Source organism: Opisthocomus hoazin, chromosome 3 (assembly GCF_030867145.1).
Source record: "Opisthocomus hoazin isolate bOpiHoa1 chromosome 3, bOpiHoa1.hap1, whole genome shotgun sequence".
NCBI classification, from domain to species: Eukaryota; Metazoa; Chordata; class Aves; order Opisthocomiformes; family Opisthocomidae; genus Opisthocomus; species Opisthocomus hoazin.
The window spans coordinates 6,578,454-6,604,221 of NC_134416.1; the positions used below are offsets into that span (position 1 = coordinate 6,578,454).

The 25,768-nt window shown below is 43.2% G+C and overlaps 1 protein-coding gene across 1 annotated transcript in view; it reads left to right on the plus strand.

Annotated features, from left to right (window-relative positions):
• COL22A1 (collagen type XXII alpha 1 chain) overlaps positions 1-25,768 on the plus strand; it is a gene marked incomplete at its 5' end in the record, with an annotated part of 219,589 nt that overhangs the window by 13,329 nt on the left and 180,492 nt on the right. The window contains one exon of the mRNA XM_075417222.1: positions 24,256-24,330. Coding sequence (XP_075273337.1) covers positions 24,256-24,330 — 75 coding nt within the window. The remainder of the gene's footprint in view (positions 1-24,255; positions 24,331-25,768) is intronic.

The window sequence follows — 25,768 nt, forward strand, 5'->3', positions numbered from 1 at the left end:
ACAACAGGGCAGTGAAAGACCTCAGAAAAAAAACCTCGGTTGGCCTAATTTACGCGTGGTGCAGTTCCCTTCACTATGCGAAACTCTGAAGATTTGTCGGAGAAGTTTGGTGCACCCAAGCATAAAGAGGATGCATGTTGGGCCTTAGAGATCCTGGCGTCACATCCAACCTCTTCAGTCCTAAAATAAGTCTGGTCTTACTAGCAGGGAAGAGAGGTGAAACAAATGTAGAAATTCTTCTCTGGAGGTTGTTCCTCACTCGTGGCTATACGTGGAGGTATTCGGTATGGGGGATAAGTCCCTACACATTCCTAGTGTGCTCTGCACAGTCCAGCACTCAGCACGAACCTGACATGGCTCTGTAGCTTTCCAGAAGGTGCTTCTGTTCGTGTCTCTTCTACCACTGATTGACAGGCGTCGCCAGTGTCGCGCCAGGACAATGCTATGTTGGTGAAGTTCAGGAGTGGTGCAGGAGCACTTGAGGCTGTAATTGTGTGAGGCTGGCCCTTTGATCTTCTGTTCTTTTCTTTTTCTTCTTGATAATTGTTTTCCCTTCACCACAAAACGTACAGGAGAAAAACAACTTTTCAGAAAAAGTGTTTTCTACCCGTAACTTTGTGCTGTGGTGGAACGAGAGGGAATAATGCCACGAAGAGCAGATAAATCTATGTCAATAAGTTCATAGTCACAGAGGTTGGTTTGCCTGTGGTTTTTCTCCTGCCACCCACGCTTCATTGTAACATAAGCTTCCAAGTAGCCTGGTGTCACCAGAGAGCAGTGGGACTGAGTGCACCAAGGGCACTCCCCCCTTCATCTGCTTAGCCCAGGGAGCTTCTGCCTGTAACTGGATGGTTTCAAACTGAGCAGGAGATGAAGAATTGATCAAGTCAGTAAGTGGAAGGTGTTGGCTGCTCATCTGATTGTGGCTATGGGCCCTTCCCCCTGGTTACTGACTGGGGACTGCACACCTCCACCTGGACAAGGTCCTGTGCAGCCTGCTGTAGGTGACCCTGCTTTGGCAGGGGGGTTGGACTAGATGACCCACAGAGGTCCCTTCCAATCCCTAACATTCTGTGATTCTGTGATCTCCCAGTGGAATCGAGCATCCTCAACAATCCTACCTTGAAATTAGCCTGTTTTGGAGTACAGGCTCTATCCAGCGTAATTTCTTTTGTCCTTTTCTGTACTCAGTTCTTTTTATAGCACCCACAGTGGGTTTTTTTTATGTATATATGTGCATATATATATATTTAACTGGAAGTGAATCAAGTAATTTTCCTTCAGTAAATGCAAATAAAATCTAGGGAATGGAAACCACAGGGATGGCTAAACATGCTTTCTGTGCTGGGTGGATCTGTTCTCCCACTGGGGGTGTGGAGTGTCCCAATTTCAGAATAGCACAGACTGAGTTTTCATTAAATCAGTAGATGTTTAATTATCTAATTTTGGATGGGAAAGTGGTGAACGTAGACGTGTATCTGCAATATGTCTATAACTGTGTAATCAATTCTGTATTTTTTGTTGGGTTTTTGGTGGTATGGGTGGGGTTTGACAGACTGTGGATGATTTTGCTAGGGTTGGTAGGACCTGTGAAAAAGCAGCTGAAGTCAGTAAAGCGAAACTAGTGTCTGGGTGTTTTCCTGCTCTCAGGCTGAGCATTTCATGTCACTTTCTGTCTGAAACATCAGGCTTGATGCCAAGTTTGATTCTCCCTACACTTTTGGGTTTGTCACTGAGGAGGAACTGTGCTAGGGTGATAGTGTGAAGAAGTATTTAATGTAATCTTTCACCTGGGAAACCATAACACAGTGCTTGCTCCCCTACTATTCTGCCTAACAGCATTTAACTTTCCCTGCTGGATACAACTCGTTTTGCTATGGCAGCTCTTTTCAATGAAGGTGAAGCATAAAGAAATGAAATCCAACTCTGAAAGGTGGATACTCTTAGTTAAAATTGGTCAACTTAGGAAGAGATTCTAGTAAGGTACACCAAGGTAACATCAAATCAACATCAATTACATCTGGCAGTTTATATACATGTATAAAGTAGTTAGTGTGAAGATTTGGTTGGATCTAGACATGCAGCTTTACGCTTCGCTGGACAGATAGTTTGTGATGAAAACTTGGGTTTGCTAAGTAATTGTGCAAGATGTTGAGGGAAACATGGTGCTGTGGACACGGTACCAGCACTGCCTCCACTATAGACCCATTGAAACACTGTCCTGTCCTTAGCTATTGCTTTCCCAGACCTCCATTCAGATCAGAAGAGGTGTGCCTATAGTCATGTCTCATGTCTCTGTTTCCTATGTATAAGCTGAAATTCGTTCCTGCTCAATAGTTACAGCAGACATGAATCTACCTCATGATTCAAGACTTGTTTCTGACCAGGGATGAATTTGCCCTTTCATCAGAAGAACTTCACTGACCAGAGATAATACTGCCATTGTCTCTTTATGTTCTCAAAGTTTACTTGAAAGGCCTTATAGTCTCTCTGGAGCTTCTCACCTCTATTATATTTGGAGCAACATGATCTCTGTAACATATTCTGATCAAAAGTATGGAAATTGTGGGTGTTTTAGTTATCCTAGTCTAGGGAAACCGTTTAAAATATACTTCCTTTAGAACAAGACTGCCAGTCTGTGTCTATCACTCCTTGCTTTGGGTTGAATCTGAATCTCACCTTTAAATTAACCTTTTATTTCGAGTTGTAAATGGCCTTGCACCGACTTAGAAAATTCATGCCACATTAAACACCAGTGTTGCTAATGATCAAAATTTCAAAACTACCTATGCAATAATATAACAGGATATATGACCATCAGTGCTCATCATGCCTTTGGAGAAGTATGGAAACAGGAAAACCGTGGTCCTACCAGCTGTGCTGAAACTTGGTGCACTTATGGGAATTGTTGAGTAGACCGTAACCTCTGCATTACAAACCAGACCATAACCACTTTGAAAAATAGTATGTCACACTGATTTTCTGAATCCCTTCAGCAAGACAAAAGTAGAAACTAAAGGTTGCTTCTCAAGAGGCATGTTGATGGTAGGGTGTGTTCCTCTGTCTTCTTCAAAATGCAGGCTGATGTCTTTGTAAGAGATGCGGTCTTGTTCAGCTAAGCCTCAAACTGCTGTCTTTAATAGCATTTTCTTCTGAGAAAGTAGAGATTCATTTTCAAATAAGCAGATACTGCTGTGGGCATGAGATGTCTGATGTCCTGTGCAAGAGGCCTTGATGCTGGTCATAGTGTTCTGTAGCTGTGAAATCTGTGAATCCGGCAGAGAGCTGAAAAAATCTCTTTGTTGAGAGATCACCAATGTATTTGCCTTATGTTTCCTCCCAGCAGAAGAGCCACCAGAGAGTCTCTCTCTTAGACTAAGACCCTGGTGGAAGGGATCGTTAAATCTCTAAGTGTCTATATGTACAGGGTGGCTTGCAGCATCTTTGTCCTGTCATGGATGGAAGATGGGAAGAAAGAAAGAATGGAAAACATGTCCTTTGATTAGAAGGCAAACCGTGCACTAGTGGAGATAATTAGAGACAAATTGACTTTGTTTGTCCTTAAGTCAATAGATTGGTTTCCTGGTGTGGTGGCCTGGAACGCTGCCTAGATGTTTCTCAGTAACTAATTCTGAGTCAGTTATGGGAACAGAACATAGCACCACATATCTAACACTTAACAGGGAAAGAGGCCATATGCTCATGCTGATGATCACTGCAAAGATCAAGCTCTCACTTTCCGACCAGGAGCATTGGGTCCATATCTCTCCCGCTGACTTGCCTGCTTCCCAAAGAGGCAATGGTGGAACAATTCAAGAGGAACTCCATCCAGAGGGACCTGGACAAGCTCGAGAAATGGGCCTGTATCAACCTCATGAGATTCAACAAGGCCAAGTGCAAGGTCCTGCATATGGGTCAGGGCAACACCCGGTATCAATACAGGCTGAGGGATGAAGGGATTGGGAGCAGCCCTGAGGAGAAGAACTTGGAGTTACTGGTGGATGAAAAGCTGGACATGAGCCACCAATGTGCACTTGCAGCCCACAAGGCCAACTGTATCCAGGGCTGCATCAAGAGAAGCATGGCCAGCAGTTCTGCCCCTCTGTTCCGCTCTATGAGACCTCACCTGGAGTCCTGTGTCCAGTTCTGGAGCCCCTAGCACAAGAAGGACATGGAGCCATTGGAGCTGGGTCCAGAGGAGGGCCACGAAGATGATCAGAGGGCTGGAGCACCTCTGCTGTGAGGACAGGCTGAAAGAGTCGGGGCTGTTCAGCCTGGAGAAGAGAAGACTGTGGGGAGACCTTGTAGAAGCCTTGCAATACCTGAACAGGGCCTATAGGAAATATGGGGATAATCTTTTCAGCAGGGTCTGTTGCAGCAGAACAAGGAGTAATGGCTTTAAACTAAGGGAGGATAGATTTAGACTAGATATAAGGAAGAAATTTTTTACCATGAGGGTGGCGAAACACTGGAACAGGTTGCCTAGAGAGTTAGTGGAGGCCCCTGGAAACATTCAAGGTCAGGTTGGACAGGGCTCTGAGCAACGTGGTCTAGTTGAAGATGTCCCTGCTCCCTGCAGGGTGGTTGGGCTAGATGACCTTTAAAGGTCCCTTCCAACCCAAAGCTTTCTATGATTCTATGAACAGGACTTGGGGCTGATCATTATAGACAGTCAGTTCTGCTGTAAGGCTGATGATGTGATGGCTAGTGGATGGCTAGGAAAGAAAAGATTCAAGAGGGATCAAGTCTAACTTTGAAAAGACTCAGTCTGCACTGTCTTACTTCTTATATGAAAATTCCCTCTTTCTGTAACACCATAAGTCATATAAAAACATGTCCTGCCCAAAGAAATGCCCCTGTCTGGGCCTTTGTAGGATGGAGTTACTGTCATCTGGAAGGCATTCTGCTTGTGTCTCCTCTTGTCTGCCAGGACAGCTACCACTAGTAGCTTAAGACAACAGTCTGGTGAAGCTTAAGCTACCAGTAGTAGCTACCACTGGTACATAAGGACTTCACATGTACTTGTATCCTTTGTGCTCCATTGTAATCAGTGCTGGAGTAACTCAGCCACATCACTGCTGGGTTTAGATACCTCAGAGTGAGCTCTGGGATTGAGGCAACCACTTTAAATAAGGAATCTCTCTCTGTGGATGACTGTGCTGAGGATCAGTGTTGGAAAACCTGACTCTGCATGTGCATGCACAGTGGAGCAAGGAGAAATGTAACACAGAGTGATGTGCTGTGTTAACAGAGGCCCTTGGAAGCTACACTACTGCCAGTACAAGACCAGGTACCCTGGCACTGTCCCATCATGACGCACTCAGTGGGATGGGTTCACTCTGTGCTAACGAGTTCTTACTAAACAAAGGTCAGACATGGTTCATGGAATAGGACAATACTAGGCCAAGCACCTTTCCCTAATAGGTAGTAGGAATGTGGCATCTTGATTTTGAGTGGATGGGAGTGAGGAGAATAGTTTGGCTCTGCCTTCTTGCCTTCCTGGCCAAAGAATGAGTTTGATTTCTATAGAAATACAGATGTGTTGAGCACTGTAAAGCAGATGGGATGTTTGAGTGTGGAAGCATGAGGCCATACTACACTGTTTTGCGGTGTGGGTTCCCTCAGCTAGTCCTGAATGCTGTAATCATTTTTCCTTTAGCAGCACAGCTAAAAGATTTGTAAGTAGTCCTTATGCACATCCCATCCTTCATGATGCCATCTGTGTGGATTTGGGTTTTCGTACAGTGAACTGTGAAGTCTATTCTGAGATAGAATCATAGAATCACTAAGGTTGGAAAAGACCTCTAAGATCATCAAGTCTAACCATCAACCCAACACCACCATGCCTGCTAAACAATGTCCTGAAGTGCAATATCCACACCTTTTTTGAACGCCTACAGGGATGGTGACTCCACCACTTCCCTGGGCAGCCTGTTCCAATGCCTGACCACTCTTTCAGGAAAGAAATTTTTCCTGATATCCAGTCTGAACCTCCCCTGGTGCAACTTCAGGTCATTTCCTCACATCCTATCGCTAGTTAACTGGGAGAAGAGAACACCTGCCTCACTACAGCCTCCTTTCAGGTAGTTGTAGAGAGAAATAAGTTCTCCCCTCAGCCTCCTGTTCTCCAGACTAAACAGCCTCGACTCGCTCAGCCTCTCCTCATAAGACTTTTTCTCAAGACCCTTCACCAGCCTCTCTGCCCTTCTCTGGACATGGTCCAGCACCTCAATGTCCTTCTTGTAGTGAGGAGCCCCTAATTGAACACAGTGCAGCCTCACCAGTACCAAGTATAGGGGCATGATCACCTCCCTACTCCTGCTGGCCATGCTATTCCTGATACAATCCAGGATGCTCTTGGCCTTCTTGGCCACCTGGGTACACTGCTGGCCCATGTTCAGCTGGCTGTCAGCCAGCACCCCTAAGTCCTTTTCTACCAGTCAGCTTTCCAGCCACTCCTCCCCAAGCCTGTAGCGTTGCATGGTGTTGTTGTGACCCAAGTGTAGGTCCTGGCATTTGGCCTTGTTGAGCCTCATACAATTGACCTCGGCCCATCGATCCAGTCTGTCCAGATCCCTCTGCAGAGCCTTCCTACCCTCAAGCAGTTTGACATTCCCGCCCCATTTGGTGTCATCTGCACTCCATCCCCTCATCCAGATAACTGATAAAGATACTAAACAAGACTGACCCCAAAACTGAGCCCTGGGGAACACCACTCGTGACCGGCCACCAACTGGTTTTAACTCCATTCACCACCACTCTCTGGGCACAGCCACCCAGCCAGTTTTTTACCCAGTGAAGAGTACACCCATCCAAACCATGGCAGCTAGTTTTTCCAGGAGGATGCTGTGGGGAACAGTGTCAAAGGCCTTACTAAAGTCCAGATAGACAACTTCCACAGACTTTCCCTCATCCACTGGGTGGGTCACCTGGTCATAGAAGGAGATCGGGTTGGTCAAGCAGGACCTGCCTTTCAGGAACGCATACAGGCTGGGCCTGATCCCCTGGTTGTCCTGCACATGCCCAGTGAGCACTCCGGATGAATCTCTCCATAATCTTGCCCGGCATCAAGGTCAGGCTGACAGGATCCTCCTTCCGGACTTTCTTGCAGATGGCGTTACACTGGCGATCCTCCCCTGTAATCCAGGAGTGTTGATAGTAGAGAGTGGCTTGGCCAGATCCCTCAGTACCCTTGGGTGGATCCCATCCGGCCCCATGGACTTCTGAGATGTCGCTGGGATGAGGAGCCCAGTGAAATACAAAAGCACTTGGTACCTCATGGCCAAATCCAAGAATGTGATGCATTGTACGTAAGGGTTTCTCACTGTTTACCAAGCCAAAGCTGTCTTTGACACATGAGGAACTTGAGGCATGTTACCTTTCCTGCCTCCTTCCTTTGATCCCCAACAATTCTGTGTGAGCCTTATCTAGATTAATCTCTGTTCACCTGAATGTCTCTGCATCTTTAAATTGAGTTTTGAGGGCTAGCAGCCATAACAGGACACAACACCGTTTCGTAACACGCCTTGGTCATTAGGGATAGGGCTTAGTTTGTGGTGTCCTGTGTTGCACTTCTAGCTTTGTTTCTCTGCTACCAGCAACAGCAGCAGAAGTGTGTTCACAAAGCAAAACACCCAGCTACATTCTACACTCATTTACATTGATCAAAATCCAGATTAATTTCACTTTAATGAATGAGTAACTAAGCAGGAGAGTTGGCATATCACCGTGCTTAGCACTAATTAGCGTTTTTCTTACCAGTGCCTGCAGAAAAGACGATCTGTTTTGTATTCCGAGCTGAAACACACCCTCTGCGTTGCGGTAATTTTCATCACCAGTATGTATGCCATTTCTCTGGGCTTCCACTGCTTCTTAGAAAATCCTGTTTCAGGACAAAACAGTTTAACCAAGCTGCTGTTGCTCAGCAAGTGTGGGGTGCCGAAAGCTAGACATGCTCTCTGCCATGGGGACTTCTCCTGGAATTCATGCTGGCCTCTGTTTGCTCGTAGCTGTTTTTTGTGACAGTTGCTTTCCATGCAAATAGACCAGCTTTTGTGAAATGCCAGTGCGGACCTGGGTGAGTGGCAGCTGTGCTCTGCGGTAAGGGTAGCTTTCCCTTTGTTGGAGGGATTGGTACTTTCGGTTAATCAGAGCCTCAATTAAAGGAGGCGAGCTGTGGTTATTAGTTGTGCTCACTGGGGCAGAGCACAATGAGGTCGGCTCGGTGTGCGAGGGAACCCCCTGGATGGTTCAGACAGCTCAGGCCTCCAAAACACCCAGGGGGAAACAGAGAGGGGAAGAGGACAAAGCTGCGGGTGCTGGTGCCAGGCGGGGACACTTGGACTAGACATGTCATACGCAGTCCTGCTTTCCGGAGGGGATGTGGGGTGATGCGTGGGAATGGTGCCTGTGCCAACAAATCCTGGCAGTGGGGCCTTTGTTCACTGGCGGTATTTGCTGAGCTGATGGATCCCGTTTCCATTGCCCTGAAGTAGAAGGTGGCAAAGGGCCAACTGGTCCACACCGGGACTTGTGGGGTGTGTTTTTGAGTTATTAAAAGTTTTTTTTTAAGAACTGGATTAACTTCCTTAGCTCTATTGTCCATCCTCTGCATTCCCCTCTCATGTATGATGCATAATTTTTATAATGAACTTCTACTTTTTGCCACTTCATGATTTTGGCCATTCTAGCTAGTGTTAATTGCACAGAATATTTATAATCTTATCAGAAAGTGCTAATGAAAAGCTTTAATGTGTCTAGCCATAATCCTGCAGCAGACTTCACCACTATTCCTTCCATCACATGCAAACTCCCAACACAGTATGTGCCCTGCTACAGTTCTGCAAGCACAAACTCAATTCTCCTGCGATCCTTGTCCAGAAACAATTTCTTCTTCATGTCAGCACATAAAATATCCACTCTCCAGGGCTGTACCTCTGCAAGCTAGGTCAGGTAAACATGCACAAACCTTCACCACATTCAGTTAAGACTCAAGTCTGTCTTTAAGAGGGGAGGAATCCAGCCTACAAAGAGTAGCTGGTAACTTCCTTAGGCATTGCAGTCCTTGTGGTAACATCAGTTCTTCTTCCCGTTCTTGCTTTGCAGCAGTAGTGTATAGCTGCAAGCCAAACCTCACTGAAAGTGCAACTTCCCTGGTAAGTAAAGCTGTGCTACTATTTTCGTGTAGCCTACCAGGGACAGATGCTAAGACCAAGCCCAGATAACAGCTCTGCATTTATCGCCAGCTGCATAGCTAACTCCCCTGTAGCATGTACCCACAGACCTTCCCCACTGCTTCTGGATCCTATGGGAAACTGGGAATGACCCTCAGAGAGCTTTCTGCAGGGAAGATGTTCTGTACTGCTCCCTGATTAAAACCAAAGCTGATTGCTCTGTTCTTTGCCAGATGATTGTGAGCCCTTCTAGCTGTGCCCTCTCTGTGTGTAGAAACATGTGAACATCCCAGGCAAACTCTGTGCCTGCTTCTCCCTGCTTTTATTTTGCTTTGTGCCCAACGCACTCTGCATATAGCGTGGGTAATAACCACTGAAGAACTCAAAGAATTACTTTTTTACAGATTGACTACACTAGGAGTAATCTGCCTCTCTGCTAATGCAGAAAAGGGGAAAAATTAATTAAATTAAAGCATGAGAGTCTGCCCAGTTCTCAGTGTCTGTGTGGCTCTTTGGTGCAAGGAGAGCATCTTCATTTTAGCGCTGTACAAAGACATAGACTCAGGGGTCTTCAGAGGCTGCATGACTGTGTCCACCTAGTGCAGCACTGGAGCCAACAGAGGCAAGCTGGACTGGGGAAAGACATGGTGGGTTGTGCTGAAGAGGATCACAGTGGACCTCCATGCAGGGTGATGCAGACCGAGGATGCGCAGCTTACTAGGAAATCTCACTTCGCTGCTACACAGCCTTGCCTGATGATTCTTCAAGCCAGCAGTTCTCAGTATATGCTCTGCAGAAACATCACTTTGGAAAAAGACAAGTTGACAAGGAAAAAAAGCAATTGTTACTTGGCTTAAATTTGAAATGCAGGTTCCAGAGGTCCTTGAAAAAGAAATAGGGGTGTGGAAATTAAAAAAAAAAACACACAACAGCTTCTGAGATTTAATGCTTCAAAGTGTGCAGTGACCCTGCAAGGACACTTTCTGGAGGTTGATTTCACCACAGACTGCTTCTCCGGCTGAACGGCTGCTGAGGCATTGGATGAGAGTGAATGTGTCTTTTCCTGAGTCCACAAGATCTTTTCTGAAACCGCTTTCCTTCCCAGACTTGAGAGGGTATGTAGCATGAGCAATGGCTGAAAGTTGTCCTTCGGGACTCATCAGAGGCTCTCGAGTTGAAATACTGTACTTCCACCTGCAATTATTTTTTTTCTGATTTAAACATTAATTTCAAATCTCTCTTCCCTAACTGGAAGCAGATAAAATTATCCACTTCCCGAGCTGTATAGCTGTACATGTATGGGCTTGTGGACATTACTATTGTATAGGAAAAGAAACATCTCAGAACTGGTTTGGGACCTCTTAATTAACTGCCTGACTGAAACTTCCTGGGAAAAGCCATTTTAGATAAGTTTTTGGTGATGGAGACGGACTGGAAAAAAAGTTTTAAAGTTATTAAAATATCATTTTGATCTTTTTTGCAAAGTGAAGAAGTTCTGTTTCCAGGTCAAAATGTCAATTGTTTAATGTATTTTTAAAAGTCGGTGCAAAGCATGTGCCCCTTCAGACAGTCAGCGTGCTCATCTTCCTAGAGAGGAACCGTGGGGATGGGTACAGTTGCAACAAGTTTGCAGGTCGTCTGTAGGCACCCATTCTCTCACGCTGTGGTGTACCTTTCGTGGCTATGTAGCTGGAACTTTCACAGCATTAACTCATCCTGGCATGTCTGTGTGGACGCTTGGGTTGTATTGCTGGCAACCTAGCAGAAGAATAGCGCAATTTGATTGCAAATACCTGAATAAGACAGCACAAGTGTATTGCATGGTGGGACAGTCCTGTATCATGGCACAAGGCTTGGCAAACCAGAGCTTTTCTCACATGATCCTCCCTTGTTCTCACATGATCCTCCCTTGTTCTCACATGATCAGTCACTTCATCCCTACACTGTTTTCAGTGGTGTCCCCAAGGTTTATCCCCATGACAATTATCAGGGGGATGGTTTGCTCTCAAAGGATCTCTTCTGAAGACCTTTACCACCAAAGAACAGTCAGATTGGTTTCTCTAGTTGGTGAAGGGGCCTTCCAAGTGCCCGCCTCTACCTTCAGCTTCTGTGTGGCCAGTTCAGCATTTTGCCTATGAAAGGTCAAATTCAGGTAGTGGAATGATGTGGACTGCAACCAGGCAAGCTGCTGAGTTGTGAAGCTCATCCAGGCCCTCTGTCAGGATGTTAATTTATCCTGGCTTCTTCTAAGAGGAAGCTGAAGTCACTTGTTTATCTTAAAAAACCTCTGTTTTGCAAAGGTGATGTTACAATTTTTTACAAAACAAAACCAAACTTGTAACCAGAATTAAGCCTTGTATTTACATGGAAACTTTCTTGCTTTGCTCTAGTGATATAATTATATTGCTGTTGGTTCGAGTCCCAAAGCTACTGCTACAGTAGTCACCAAAAATACCCACATGGAAGACGATACTGTTCAATTTGCAGTTGTATAATTACACCAGAAGAGTAATGCCAGCCAGAGTCCCTCTTAAACATGTCCTTGAGTTATATTTCTCTTTAGAAAGTTATGAGTACAACTAGTGTGTATTTATTGATCAGCTGTAAAGCCACCAGCTTTGAACAAAGTTGCTTCTAGTTAATCCATTTCTTCAACTACTCTGAAGTAACAGAATGCCATACCTGGATTTCTTATGAGTATTCTGGTGAAACCATTGTTTTCATACCAATTTAACAAATAAAATAACATTTTCAGCCTTCTTAGGATTTTCTTTTTTAAAATAATTTATAAACCCTAACTTGTCATCACACCATTTTGATAGTGCTTGGATTAGGAGACTCTACACTCTTGTCTCTGTGTTGTGGCACAAGGGAGGACAATGGACAGACTGGCTTGTACCTCCAACCAGCAGTGGGAACGGATGGCTTCGGCAGATCTGTAGCTGTACCGCTCCATTGGGCTCGTTTGGGGAATGTGCTTTCATGAAAGCTGAGTGCAAGTAAGGTTGATGGGGTTTTATAGTAGAAATATTGTAATGTTCCTATTCAGTGAGAGCCAACCTACCAGAGATTTGCACTGGGTTTATTTTTAATCATCTCAGTTGTTTCAATTACAGGGCTAACATAGAATTGCTACTTTAAAAACCAAATGAAACCAAAATGCCTTTTCTCTTGTGTCAATAACATTTTACAACATTTGAGTCCATCCTAAAACCAGCTATTGCTATAAGAGATTTAGCATTTTTTGCTACTGTTGCTACCATCTCCCTGTTGTGAAATTTGCTCCTAGAAAGGTTTTGCTTCAATATTATTTGTTTAATAGCACAAGACACAAGATAAGAGAGATCTGCTTCTCTTACTGGAGACTCTTTTCCTCCTGTTCCTACAATCAACGCTTGCATGTGTAGTATTGATCCTTGTAAATTTCTAAAGGTGTATAAAGCACAGTTTTCAGCTCAGCCCTTCTTATAGACCATAGAAGCCTCTTTTGCACATTACATTGATGGATATTGGAATTGATCGATATCCAATGGTGCAAAATCCAGAAAAAGAGAAGCCTTATTTTATAAAACTTCATGAGTGAGAAGGGAAGAGAACAATGGAATTTTTGGATGCTTGACATTTCTGCAGCCATGAGACGGTCAGCAGATCAGTCAGTCTCCCTAGAGTGGTTTCTGTTGCCATCCGCAGACAATTCATCCTTATCTACATCCTTAGAGAGGCATTATGTGCTGATCTCTTCTTTCTGCACTTTTGGGATCCTCAGTTTGGTAGGTGGTGTAGCTTTGTCTTCCTACAGCCAGCTGAATAGTATCTTTAATTTGGGGCTTTTTTTGTCTGGGACATAGGGGCAAGCAGGAATTTTTCTCAGCCTTACAGCACCCTGCTGTCTCCAGCCTGTGAAGTACAGGCAGTGAACACAGCTAAAATTATCCTAAGGAGCCCAGTAGCTGGGTCAAGAGTGACATGGTCCATCTGTGCCCATAGAGCAGCCATTCAGGAAGGGCTTCATGGCTCCTGGAAGATGTGCTCCAACTCAACTCCATACTGTCTTCCTGTTGAATACTTTATAGGTAATCAGCATGAAGACATTTTTATGGCAATTTATCTGCTCAGGCAATGACTGGCCACTCAGGAGAAATCCTGCAGTTCACTCAGATCAAGCACACTTTTCATGGTGAAGCTTCACATCTTTTCCAAGATGGGAGAAGCAGTGAGAAAGGGGTAGACTCATACCCCAGAGCAGCAATCAGCTCACAGCCTGGGTGGAAATTGCTGCAGCTGCTAATTGCTTTCCTCAAAACCTTGTGCTGTTTGCCGACAAGCCCCCTGGCATGCAGTCTGTATATTTGTTTAGGGGCAGACACAAGCAAATTAGCTTGGAAGTGCTGAGGCCTGATGCTATAGTCATAGTTCCCATAGTGCCATTTATTCCCTGTGCGAGCATGTGCAAATTAATTCTGTATGCTGCTCATTTAAATTATGCTAATTACATCAGTCCTCTTGACAATATACGTCTGCTGTCAGCCGTCCAACGAGTTTCTTGCATTTGTGTGGGTGCGTTAGAGCGGGAGAGGCTATCAATGAATACTGCAGTGTAGGTATCTCTTGGAAAGATGAGACCTTACCAAGATTCAGAGCTTCTCTAGGAAATTTTAAAGGACATCTGAAGATGGGCTAAGGTTTAGAGTATGGGATCAACCCAGCGACAGGGCTGCTGGGCTGTTCAGCGTTCACTGTGTCGGTGGGGTTGTGTAGTTGTCACTTCATGTGTGCTGTTGGGATTTGAGTACCTGTACTAGGATTGTCCTTTCTGGAATCAAGATGCAGAGTACAAGACAGACAGATGTAAGAAATAAAAAAGCCAGTGGATGGTAACAAAAAGAGAAGAAAGAGGAGCTTGGATCCAGGGCGAGAAGGTGGCATAAATGCATAGCATAACCTGACAGATTGTGGGGAAAACAATATTTTTCGTGTATATGTGAACAGTTCCAGTGTAAGTGAGGCAGGACAGGAAGCAAAATGTGGGAAAAGAATTTAACAATTTTTTTATTTTTTCACCTTCAATGCACTTCAAGTATTTTGCCAATGCCAGAACTCCCTGAATTTCCCCTGTCCCTACTTAAGCAGGATACCACATTTCTTGGCTGTGCACTCAGCCCCTTTGCCACTTTCTTGTTTTAACTGAATCCATTTAAAAACTGGTGACCTGTGACCATAAAATGAATTTAGCATTTCTGCCCAAGAGGGTCCTTTTGATCTTTATTACTGAGCTCGTAGCAAAGGAGGATATTTACAGGCTGTATCTAAACTAGTAACCATAAATGTGTCCAGAAGCATTCCCAGGCAATGTAATACACTCATCTGCACCGATGTCTGGCACATTTTGGCCCAGGCAAGCTAACATCCTGTCTAACACTTCTAGGGCCCAGATGGGTGCTTACAATGTGCCAGAGAGTGTTCATGGTCAGCAGCCACCTTGTTTTGGAGGCTAAGACCATTTGCTAGCATAGACGTAGGCTTGAACATGCCTCAGTGCCCAGGAATGCACCCAGCCATGCTTGTTTTAATTGGATGGATGTAACTGTGATGCCTTTGATGGATGTCTAACTTGGGAATCATGTGTCCTTAGGTTCTCCCTGTAACCAATGGGAAGAGAGTAGCTTTCTCAGGGGTAAATCAGGGCATCTAGTTTGGGTTTCTGCTCTGAATGGCCCTCTGAAGGAGCCTTGCTTCTCCAATCATGTAGAAGGAGCCAAAGAAGAGTGTCCTTTTGCCTGGGACCTTAAATGATTGTTTCATGAATGTTCTCTGGGGTGTAATACCTCTGGGGTGTAATATCTAATCATAGTTTTGCTTGCCCTCTGTGTGGAGTATAACATCGACTGAACAGTGCTGAGCACTGAATGTGTGGTTACTCAGAGAACCATATTTTCTGGCTGTTGTGCTGATAAAGGGGGAGGGATCCCTGCAAATGCAAATATCCACACTCCCACTGCAGTCACTTCAGACCTACGCAGCAGCTGGGGGAGTCTGGAGAGTGATGCAGCTGGGTCTTTTTGCATTTTTAGAATAATGTTTTAGTGGGAAAATGTGACAATGCCACAGCTTCGAGATATTATGAGGAGCAGGGTGGGCCATAGCCGTGTTTTTTTCAGTTTATAAGCTGTGTTGTGGGGAGGGTTTCTTACACCCTTTCCATTTCATTGTGAGCATTTATGAGGCCCATAACTGTGGAGACAGAGTGCCTTGGTGTGCAAGCATGGAAACCTCATCCAGAATCAATGTAGACATTATTTGAAGGGAAAAAGGCAGGATTCACCTAGGTTGCAGCAGTCATGAATGGATGATTTTTCTGGCACTGATGGACTTTGAACTTCACAGTGTGAAAATATGTTATGATTTCAGAAAGGAAATGAGAATTGCGTAAGGCGTTAAACTTCAAGGTGGAATCATATAATTGCTGTGATGCTCTGTTTTACCTACGTCTTGCTACAAATTATAATATTAGTATAGAAGCAATTGCAGTATCATTACAGTGCCATTGCCACCATTGTAGTTGAAAAATATGCCATTTTTTTTCTTATTAATTTGTTTCCAATGGTGGGTGGCACTTTAAGGATCGGTTAATTTGCTGGGAAAGTATATCTGACAGTGAACACTTGTAAAAGATATTTAGTGAATATGCACAGAGGGTGAAGGTATTCTTTTGAAAGAAGTATTTTTAAAAGAGTGGGGAAAAAATACCTGTAAATGTTGGGCCTTCATAATGGTCCATGTACAATGTTTCATAAAAGAAAAAAAAGAACAAATAAAGGTACTGCTGTATATAACAGTCATTTTTGTCATCATCTGACTGCAGGGAGTTAAGTGTGCTGGAGGCACTGCTGCACAGCGAACCGTCTAAGTAATTGAACAGCAGAACTAATGGGGTCTGAGAACGCTCCTCTGAGAAACTACTTTCACGAAATCTTCTTAACTTTAAGAAGAAAAGACCCTTCCCCTTTAAGTGTAGGCTTCAGTAGGAAAATTTGTTTCAATGTTAAAAAACTGTGCAATATTAACTACAGAAAAAATGAACCTTGCTCTATGCAGGTACCCCCTCCAAATCCCCCAAATCTCTCTTTCTTGCAAGGTTATAATTGTTTAACTATGAAAAGCACACAAGATTCAGAGTTCATCTTTCAACAGTGGCTGAAGAACAGTTATTGCTTGCAATTGTTTTGAAGTCTGGTCTAAAGTTTTGGGAAGATGAGGAACTACTGGATAGAGTCCAGTGGAGGGCTACAAAGATGATGAGGGGACTGGAGCATCTCTCCTATGAGGAAAGTCTGAGGCAGCTGGGCTTGTTTAGCCTGAAGAAGAGAAGGCTGAGAGGGGACCTTATAAATGCTTATAAATATCTCCAGGGTGGGTGTCAGGAGGATGGGGCCAGACTTTTCAGTGGTGCCCAACGACAGGACAAGGGGCAACAGGCACAAATTACAGCAGGGGAAGTTCTGTCTGAACATGAGGAAGAACTTTTTTACTCTGAGGTTGACAGAGCACTAGAACTGGCTGCCCAGGGATGTCATGGATTCTCCTTCTCTGGAGATATTCAAGACCTGCCTGGAGGCAGTCCTGAGCAGCCTGTTGTAGGTGACCCTGCTTTGGCAGGGAGGTTGAACTAGATGACCCCCAGAGGTCCCTTCCAACCCGAACATTCTGTGATTCTGTGATTTATCAGACTATTTCCTTATCCATGGATAGAACTTATGGTGAGCTAAAGATCTCTGTCAGGGGATGAGAAAATTCAAATGTTTAGGTAGGGAATATCACGCTTTTTAAGAGAAAGTAGAGACTTTCTGTTGTGGGAATTGAATAATGATGGACATGCAGAGAGAAGCTGAACCTCTGGCAATGCGCTGGGTACTGCTGAGATTCTGGAATCCTAAAATTCTCAGTTTGGGAAAAAAAAAAAAAGGAAAGTGGTGATAAATAATGTTTGCCTTAACCTTCTTGTGTGTCTGTCCTCACCTCTCTATTTTATTCTTTTGTAACTTGACAGCTACACATGTTCAGCATTCGTTATACACAAGTCGTGGTGCAGCCCTTGGCAGCTGAGGGCTTACTTATTCTTGAAAGAATAAAAATTAAAATGAAGAAACCAATTCAGCAGCGTCCTAAGGACAGAAGAATGGAGGACTGGCAACAGGGGTTTGTGTCTGGCATTTTAGAGGGAAGGTTTCTCCATAGAAAGCCCTAAGCGGTTGCAGGGTCACACCATTTGTGGCCAGCGATTGCTTTAATAGACACGATGCTGTGACTTTAACCAAACTTTCCAAGTGAGGGAGTTGCTTTCAAAAAGGTGTTTTAAGAAACAGCTACTCAGATTAGACTTCTGAAGGCGGCAGTTCGCCCAATAATTATGCTTTTCTTACAGTACAAATAGACAGGGCTCTGAGCAACCTGATCTAGTTAGTGGTGTCCCTGCTCACTGCGGGGGGGTTGGACTAGATGACCTCTAGGGGTCCCTTCCGACCCAAAATGATTCTATGATTCTAAATGGAGATTCATAAACTTGTGGGGTGAAGGAGGAACACCATGGTCCCACGGTGTGAGCTCCTGCAGCACTGCAGCACGTTACCTGCCCCTTGGGTCTGGCTGAGTTACTGCTCAGCCGAGGCTGGAGGCTACTCACAGGCAGGATCTCTGGTTCTCAGCGGAGGGAGAGTCTCATGTCCTTCTCATATAAGCTAGTCCAGAGGTGGAAAAAGGAAATATAAGAAAGGAAAAAGTGCCTTACAGCTTCAATCTGTCTCGCTTCAGTTTCAAGGGAGAGTTTGGCAGACTCAGTATCCCAGTACAGTGCAAAATAATTTCTCCATTTGTGTGTTTATAGATCCTAAATGAATTTTTCTATGTCAAACTAGCCTGTTTCCCTTTCCCTTTGCCTTTCTATTCCTTTTCCTCTTTTTCTTTTCCTCTCTCTCTCTTATCTTCTGTCCTCTCCCTCTTTTTCTTTTCTTTATGTCTTTTGTTCTTCCTTTCTTCCTTCCTTGCTTCCTCTTTCTCTCTCCCATTCTCTCTGGTCTTTCTCTCTGTTCTTTTCTGTTTCACTTTTGCTTTTCCCTTTTTCTCTGTCCTTTTCCATTTTCTTTCCTTTGAAATCTCTTGGAGACAAAGAGACTTAAACTATCAGATCATTCACGTTGTTCTTTTCCGATGTTGCAGCAATCACTGTTATTTCAGTTTCACGTCAATATGTTATTAATGCTAATTAATGCTAGTGGAAGTTTCTGAGCTGACATGCTCTGCTGACATGTCTCTTCCAGTGCATATACTCTGTAAGATGTACTGTCTCTTTTAATTTTAAAATGTTTGACAGCGTTGGGATTTTTTCTTAGGGAATAGTCTAAAGGATGTTATGTAAAACTCACTATCATCAAACAGATCTCAGTATGATTTACTTAAGGAAAAGGGTGTTATCTGCAGTTAGATCACTTTCAGAAAACTACATTGTGCTTCCTTGAACCAAGAAGCTCAGATGTACCAAGTCAGCTTGCTCAGTGATGAGCAGGTTTCAGAGGAGGATTTCGTGGTCATGTGAAGCAGGACAGAGTCATTCATGTCCTTCACGTTCTTAAGTGTTTTGATGATGGGAATTGCCCCACCTAACTTTACCTGCTTTAAAGTAAAATATTTATTTATTGCAGAGGAGGTACTCAAGCTCTGTCAATATTCAGTGCAGCAAGAGACATCTCCAGAGAGTGGTGCTGCCTTCCTAAAACTGGTGTCCAAGACAGCTGTAGAGAATGCTAAGATAGCTCAGAAGATGTAAGTTTCTCAGAGCCAAATATATTGCATCAGTTCTTGGTGTGTTCTCTCTGAAATGATGCATTGCAAAGATCGCAATCTAATTGTCACTAAAGGCATCTCTTCAAAGTGCATTCTTAATGGAGAATACAAAGCCCTTTGGGGTAAATTTACATGTTTCTGTCTATGTTTCTTCTCTAAATCACCACTTTTCTAAATAATCAGAGGTTATTTCTTTCTCGACTGTAGAAGAAACCTAGGGAGAGTAGTCTTGCAATGTGAAAGCTAAGCTTTGTACATGCCAGTCCTAACTATCTTCTTTTATCAAAACCAATAATACTCTACCAGGCCCACAGTCACTATAAGACGTGTGAACATCTTTTGAAAGCATTCAGGATACATTTTCCATGAGCAAATGTCCCCAGTGCTTGGAAGCAATTGAGTGCCTCTTTGAAAGATATACAGTGTCCATTTCTCTTGGAGAGTCAATGGTCACTACAATTACAATGTTATTTCCTGATATTTTCTGTTGTTACTCATTTATACGTAAGCAGCTCTGCAGCAGACATCTTATCAAATAACCTTCTGTTGCAGAGGGCCTTGTAGGTTGGAGTGAGGAAGGACAGGGATCAAGGTGGAAAAACAGAATCCTGGATGTGACACGCTCATCTCCTGTCAGTTCTATGTGCCTGTGGTTATCTGTAAAGATCAATCCAGGAGTAAGCAAGGTAGAAAACTGCTGTCCTTGAGTCAGCACTAAGACTTGTGTGAGGATGAACTGGACATAAGAAAGAAATTTTTTGCCGTGAGGCTGGTGAAATACTGGAACAGGTTGCCCAGAGAGGTAGTGGAGACCCCATCCCTGGAAACATTCAAGGCCAGGTTGGACAGGGCTCTGAGCAACCTGGTCTAGTTGAAGATGTCCCTGCTCACTGCAGGTGGGTTGGGCTAGATGACCTCTAAAGGTCCCTTCCAATCCAAAGCATTCTATGATTCTATGATTCTCATTGATGTGACACCCGCATATAGTTCTGAACCATTTGGAGATCTGTGAAAAAGGAGTGAAAAAGGGGGCTACAGGAATGAAATGGTTATCCTGCACTGAGCAAGTCATCTGCTGAGGACTCTGTCCCTAGAGGAAGGAAATGAGATTCCAAATGGCAGCCCTGGATGGACCTTCTGTTTGTAAGAAGCAAGTGACTATAGGAGAAATTCACCAGCCATCCTAACAAAACATAGAGTCATCTTTGGCAAGTTTGGACTGCTAGAGCATAACAAAAGTGAAAGAGAAGAAAGATACCTCAGAAAACACATAGCTTCCTAGTACAACACCAATTATTGGACTTTGAAATGATGATAATATATAGCTATTAAAAAATGAAAAATTATTCAGACACATAGCTGTAGCCCAGTTTGCCTGATCTCACTCATAAAAAAATAATAACTGACATTGAAGCCAGTTAATAAAGTATTACAGAGCAGGAATTATTATGTATTCCTATTCAAGGATTATAATTTTATGAGAAAGAGATCATCTCTAACAAAACTAATTTCTTTCTGTAGAGAGTTACAGTTTGGTTGACATAGTAACTGCCTAGATATAATACACTTGTTCTTAGACATTGTTATTTCCTATTGAATGACATTTGCATTAAAAAGTAACACTCTACGAAGGATTAAGAGCTGACTGATGTAGCAGGTGTCAGTGGAAAGTCATCGTTTCTAGTGCAACTGTAAAAGGATATATAGCAGTTCTGGTGCTATTAAAAACTTCGATGAACCTCATGGACATAAACAGAACATCTTTGATGATAAAATTTGTGGATAAAGCAAAGAACTGACAGAATATTACATAAAGTTAAGGACAAGGAAGCAGTTTTAAACACTATGAATTTAAAAGCAACTGCAAGCTCGTGTAGATTTGAATGACATGGCCAGAGAGGATGTAACAAGGACCAGTGGCTGAAAGCTCAGGTCTGTCAGTTGTATCTTTTATTTTGCAAATTAGTAAATGTTCACAAATTAGTAGAGATGTAGCTGCAGTGTAGATTTTATTACTCTGCCATTTGTGGTGGATGCTTATTGCTGTAAACCCTCCAAGTACTGCAAGTGTTTGCTCAAATTTTGACCTGGCAGTAGCAGAAAGAATGGGCATAAACACTCTTCTTAGATGTTAAAACGTTCGTCTGTATCAGGGATCTCACCAAAAGGCTCGAAAGGAGATGAACAGCTTTTGTATTGCCTTTCCTATCAATCCACCCCTGGGTGTAGCAATGAGACCTGACTGCTGGTTGGGACCGATTGATGTGCTGTCAGTCTGGCACACTGCTCCTTTGGACACAAGCAGACATACTGCTAACTTGGATGGTAAAGCACTATCCTCTTTTTTGCCTCTCTGAATTATTCTGTAACTGGAAAGTGAGCATTGCAATTATTTTCTTCCCCTTGTGGACTGTTTATTCTTGTGCCTTATATGCAGACAGGAAAGGAGGAGCCAAAAGGAGCACAGGACATTTGTAAAATGAAGGACAAAGTGAGGCCACAGTTCTTTCACAGATAATAAGAGATTTAAAGGAAAGAGCTGGAAGAAGACAATAATTTTATTAACATTGGCATTTCTATTTTTTCTGGCAAGAAAGTTCTACAACAAGGCCAATTGCATAGTCCTGGTTCCAAACCAGGAGCTAAACCAGGAAGCTTTTGCTAGCTCATACTTCCCTGCTGGGAAGGCATGGTTCTTTCTAATTGGACCTGGCAGAGGGTGTGTGAAGTCATTAAAAATTGGAGTGATCATTTATGTATCCGTAATTCAGACATTACCTCCCTGTTGTATGAAGAGATACCCCGCTTCGTATGAGATGTCTTATTCTTTTCTGTGTAACTCTCAGAAGTCCTGGGCAGCAGAGGTGAATGACATTTCTGTGATTTTATTCATGCCTTCCATTTATTTACTTTTTATTTGGGGAAATTTTGCTTGTGTTAATTTCTTATGTTCCTTAATTTACTGCACAGCCATACATCTTCCAATTCCGAGACTAGGGCTCAGAAGTGCACTTTACTGCACCAACTCAGTGCCTGTAACCAAAAGAGCATTTGTTGTTAGAAAAACCAAAATTCAAAGCATTAGTATGACATCTGCACAGGGCTTGTGACACTGATAAGGAAATCGTTTGTCAGTACAGCTTAGTTTTGAATGGGAATAGAGGTGGCCTAATTTTGGCTCTTGAAAGGCTTAATGGTTTAAAAGTTTTTTCAACTTTTGAAGTCCTCCAAGAAGAGGAGAGGTTCCCTATTTATTGGGAAGCTTTGCAGACCTCTGATGGAGGGGAGCCTACCACATAGTTTCACCTGTGTAATGTTCAGACGTAAGCAGATATGAGTGAAGTATCATCCCTTGCAAACCAATGGGCTTCAGGGAGCATGAGAGACCTCTGGCTAAAATTTATACAAAGCAACCCTGTGCATCAATCGGTATTGGTTCCTGATGTGGTGAAAGAAAAAAGTGACTACTCTGACTTTCATCTGCAGAAGCAGCAGCCCTAAAGATGGTCCAAAGAAAATCTGAAATGATTCAGATATTACAAACTTACACAAGCAACCACTCTCTGGCCTCCCCCACTGCTGCAGCAAAGGGGTGGCTGAATGTGACTGGTTTTGATTGCTGCATTGGCTGTTGAGGCTTCTGGCAATGGCTTTTAGAGTCCCCTGTCTTTCCACTGAGCTGAGAGTGCCTCATCTGCAGCTGATAATCTGGACTGCAAATTCATTAGCACAATAAAGCAGGAAAAATATCTGATTTCATTGCTAGGCTTAACCAAACATTGTGGAATATTGTATTTTTTACTGAGAGTCAGGAAGCAGGGGGAGAGATATAGGACCTGCTGGCAATGTCCTCAGAAGAGTAATTTTTATCTCATGATTTTGGATGTAGTTTCACGCACAATTCAAAATAGGCCTGCTGTAGAAAGTCTTCAGAGACCCCTGTGAGTGAGGGCATTGCCTGGGCTTGGGTCACCTTCAGCTCCTGGTTTCCCATCCTTTAGGGAGCAATTGACCCTTGTTGCTCCTTTACAAGCACAACAGTTAATGATACTGAAGGAATAATGCGCTAAACACCAGGTGGAGAGGATGCTAAATACTGTATGCATCACAATGAGTACTGCAACTGCAGGGGATGTATATATTATTATGAGTGCAACTGGGCAAGTCAAGGAATGGGAGTTGGCTGTCCTCACCTGGCTGTTTTTTAAATCAGAGAAAGGACATAAATATGGGGCTGTGCAAGCAGAGAAAAGTCAGGGGTTCAGTTCTATATTCTTATTAAACAGATTCCTTGAGCTACTTGTCCCTGTTGTTTACAAGTGTGCAATTACCTATTGATCTGGGAAAACAAAGCATAAATAAATGTTACTTCAAAGATAAGGCAGGAAAGAGGTGGATAGGTAGAGAGTTCTCTGCAGAAAAGCATTTACCTGTGATTTTGTTGACACTAATTGGGAGCATGAGAAATGGCTGAAAAAGGCTGGGTATTTTCACGACTTTTTTTTGAAACCTGTGTGTAGGGGTGAATATTATTCAAAGCTTTAGTCATATTTAACACTGTTTTCTGACTGAACAAACTCAAGGAGCAGATACATAAACAGTCATGGTCCTGGATGAGTGTTAACAGGGGAATCACAAGTAATGCAGTAAGATGCAGGAGAGTGGACTTCAATTTTTGTCTCTGACACTGGCCTGTGATGGGACCTTGGTGTGACTAAAGTCACTTCATTGTTCTGTGCTCTGGATTCCCTTTCTTGTCTTAGCACTTTAGGTTTGACGTGTTTCTGAGTAGGAACTGTCTTTTCCAAAAAGTCTGGACAGAACCCCAGTGTCAGCTGGGCCTTCAGAAATTTCCTTCCAACAAACCTGGGAGTGGAATCATGTTTTCAAATTTCTCTAAGTTTCAGTGACTTTCATTCAGATTTACAGACTAGTGAAAGAGAAGAACCCAGAGTGATGTCCTAGCTGAGGGAAAGGCTCTGGCCATCTATTCTATTTAGCTTCTTGGCTGGCCAGTTATCAAAAAGTGGCTCGAAAACAGGCACAGTGTATTGCCCAGAAAGTGGTTAGGGGATAGGACAGACGAAGGGTATTTAGGGTGGGTAGAGACAGGGAACAGAATTATTGCTGTGGGATCATATGCAAGTCTTGGACAAAACCCAGGAGATCAGCCTTTGTTAGTTCTATATCTTCCAAAATTATGTGTTTACCTCTGAAAATTTTGTACTTGTTCTTTGCTTTTCAGATGTCCTGTGTCCAAATGTTCACGTGGAAGGAGATGGATTCAAGCACACCAGTGGGGGGACTGATGAGATTCCGGGTAAAGAGAAACAATTTTCTGCTGTACATCTGGGAACTGAAATAGTATAACTCTATGTTTCTAGTGTGATATTCTGATTCATTACACCTTTCCTAGTTGGCATTTTCTTAATCCAACACATAGTCAGTGGTGGAGAATTACATTAAAACTGCAGGGCTGGAAAAGAGTTGTCTGTTGACAGTTGACAGCAAATTAATCATGAGCTTTCTTTTGATCTGACAGCAAATTAAAAAGCTGATGGAGCTTAGTGTAGTAGATAGAGGAATTCGTTAAGTCTTGGAGATGACTTTTTTTTTACCACTCCACTTTTGGTGAGTTTTAATGTCCATTTATTTGGTCTGTGGTTGTTGTGAGACATCCAAGCACAATGGTAATTACCACTGAAGAAATGCTTATATATGTGTATATAAGAAAAAAAAAAGGAAAATAGAAGATAATAAGTCCCAAGAAGAACCATCTTTTGTGAAAGATCAAGAAGATAATCAGTCTGGTGATACCTCTGCTTTGCTGAGAGTTCTGGTATAACTTTCCAGCCAACTGAAAAACTTAATCTGCCAGATACATGCGTGGGCTGTGTGTCTTTTCTACCCCCCTAAGACGGTTTGAGCTGTTGGCAGAGAAAAGCTGCTCATCAAGGATGTACTGGGAATATCTGTGACTGACCCAAGAACATAAGTCACTGCAGTGGGAGGCTGGAGGCCCTTCTGCAAGTTGGTTATAAGTAGAAATGGTCAAGGTCTGACAGCTCTGCTACTCGCTCAGATTTTTTTCATTGGGGGATATTTACTGCCTGCACAAAATATCAGTTCCAACTGTGCTGTCTGTAGGCAGCTTATTTTGACTGCAGTCTGATTACATCTAAGCCTGTGATAATGCTGGGTGGTAACATCTTTTCTGGTCATTAGACCCAAACTCATAATCTCCAAACACTCGTTTTCAACTGCTGTCAGTTACTGCATCTTGCATTAACTTGTTCTGACAGTCCTGTCACTGGGCTGTGCAAACAGCAGAGCTATTCAGCAAATACTGATTCTGAATGAACCTATTTGCAGAGGAAGCTGCTGCTCAAAATGAGTAGGAGGATTGCATCCCCTCTCAGATGATCATCTTCTATGTGATCCTTTCCAGAAGAACGGAGTTGCAAATGTCTGCCTGTGTCTAGTTCATGCTTATCTGCATTTCAATTCAAGTGATAATTAATAGACACTATGCTTTCATCTGACTTCAAAACTGTATCTTCTGCTGAGCAGTGTAAAGGACAAGAATCCCACTTCATGTATGGTGCAAAAGTTTTGAGTGAAGTGTAGATATATATATGCATATGTATTTATATATGTGTATATATATGCTTATGATCTTCTGAGAAGTTTTTGATTTATTTTTCCTTTATCTTCAAATCCCACTTGCCTCCTAGGAAGCAAATCATTGTTCATTATTT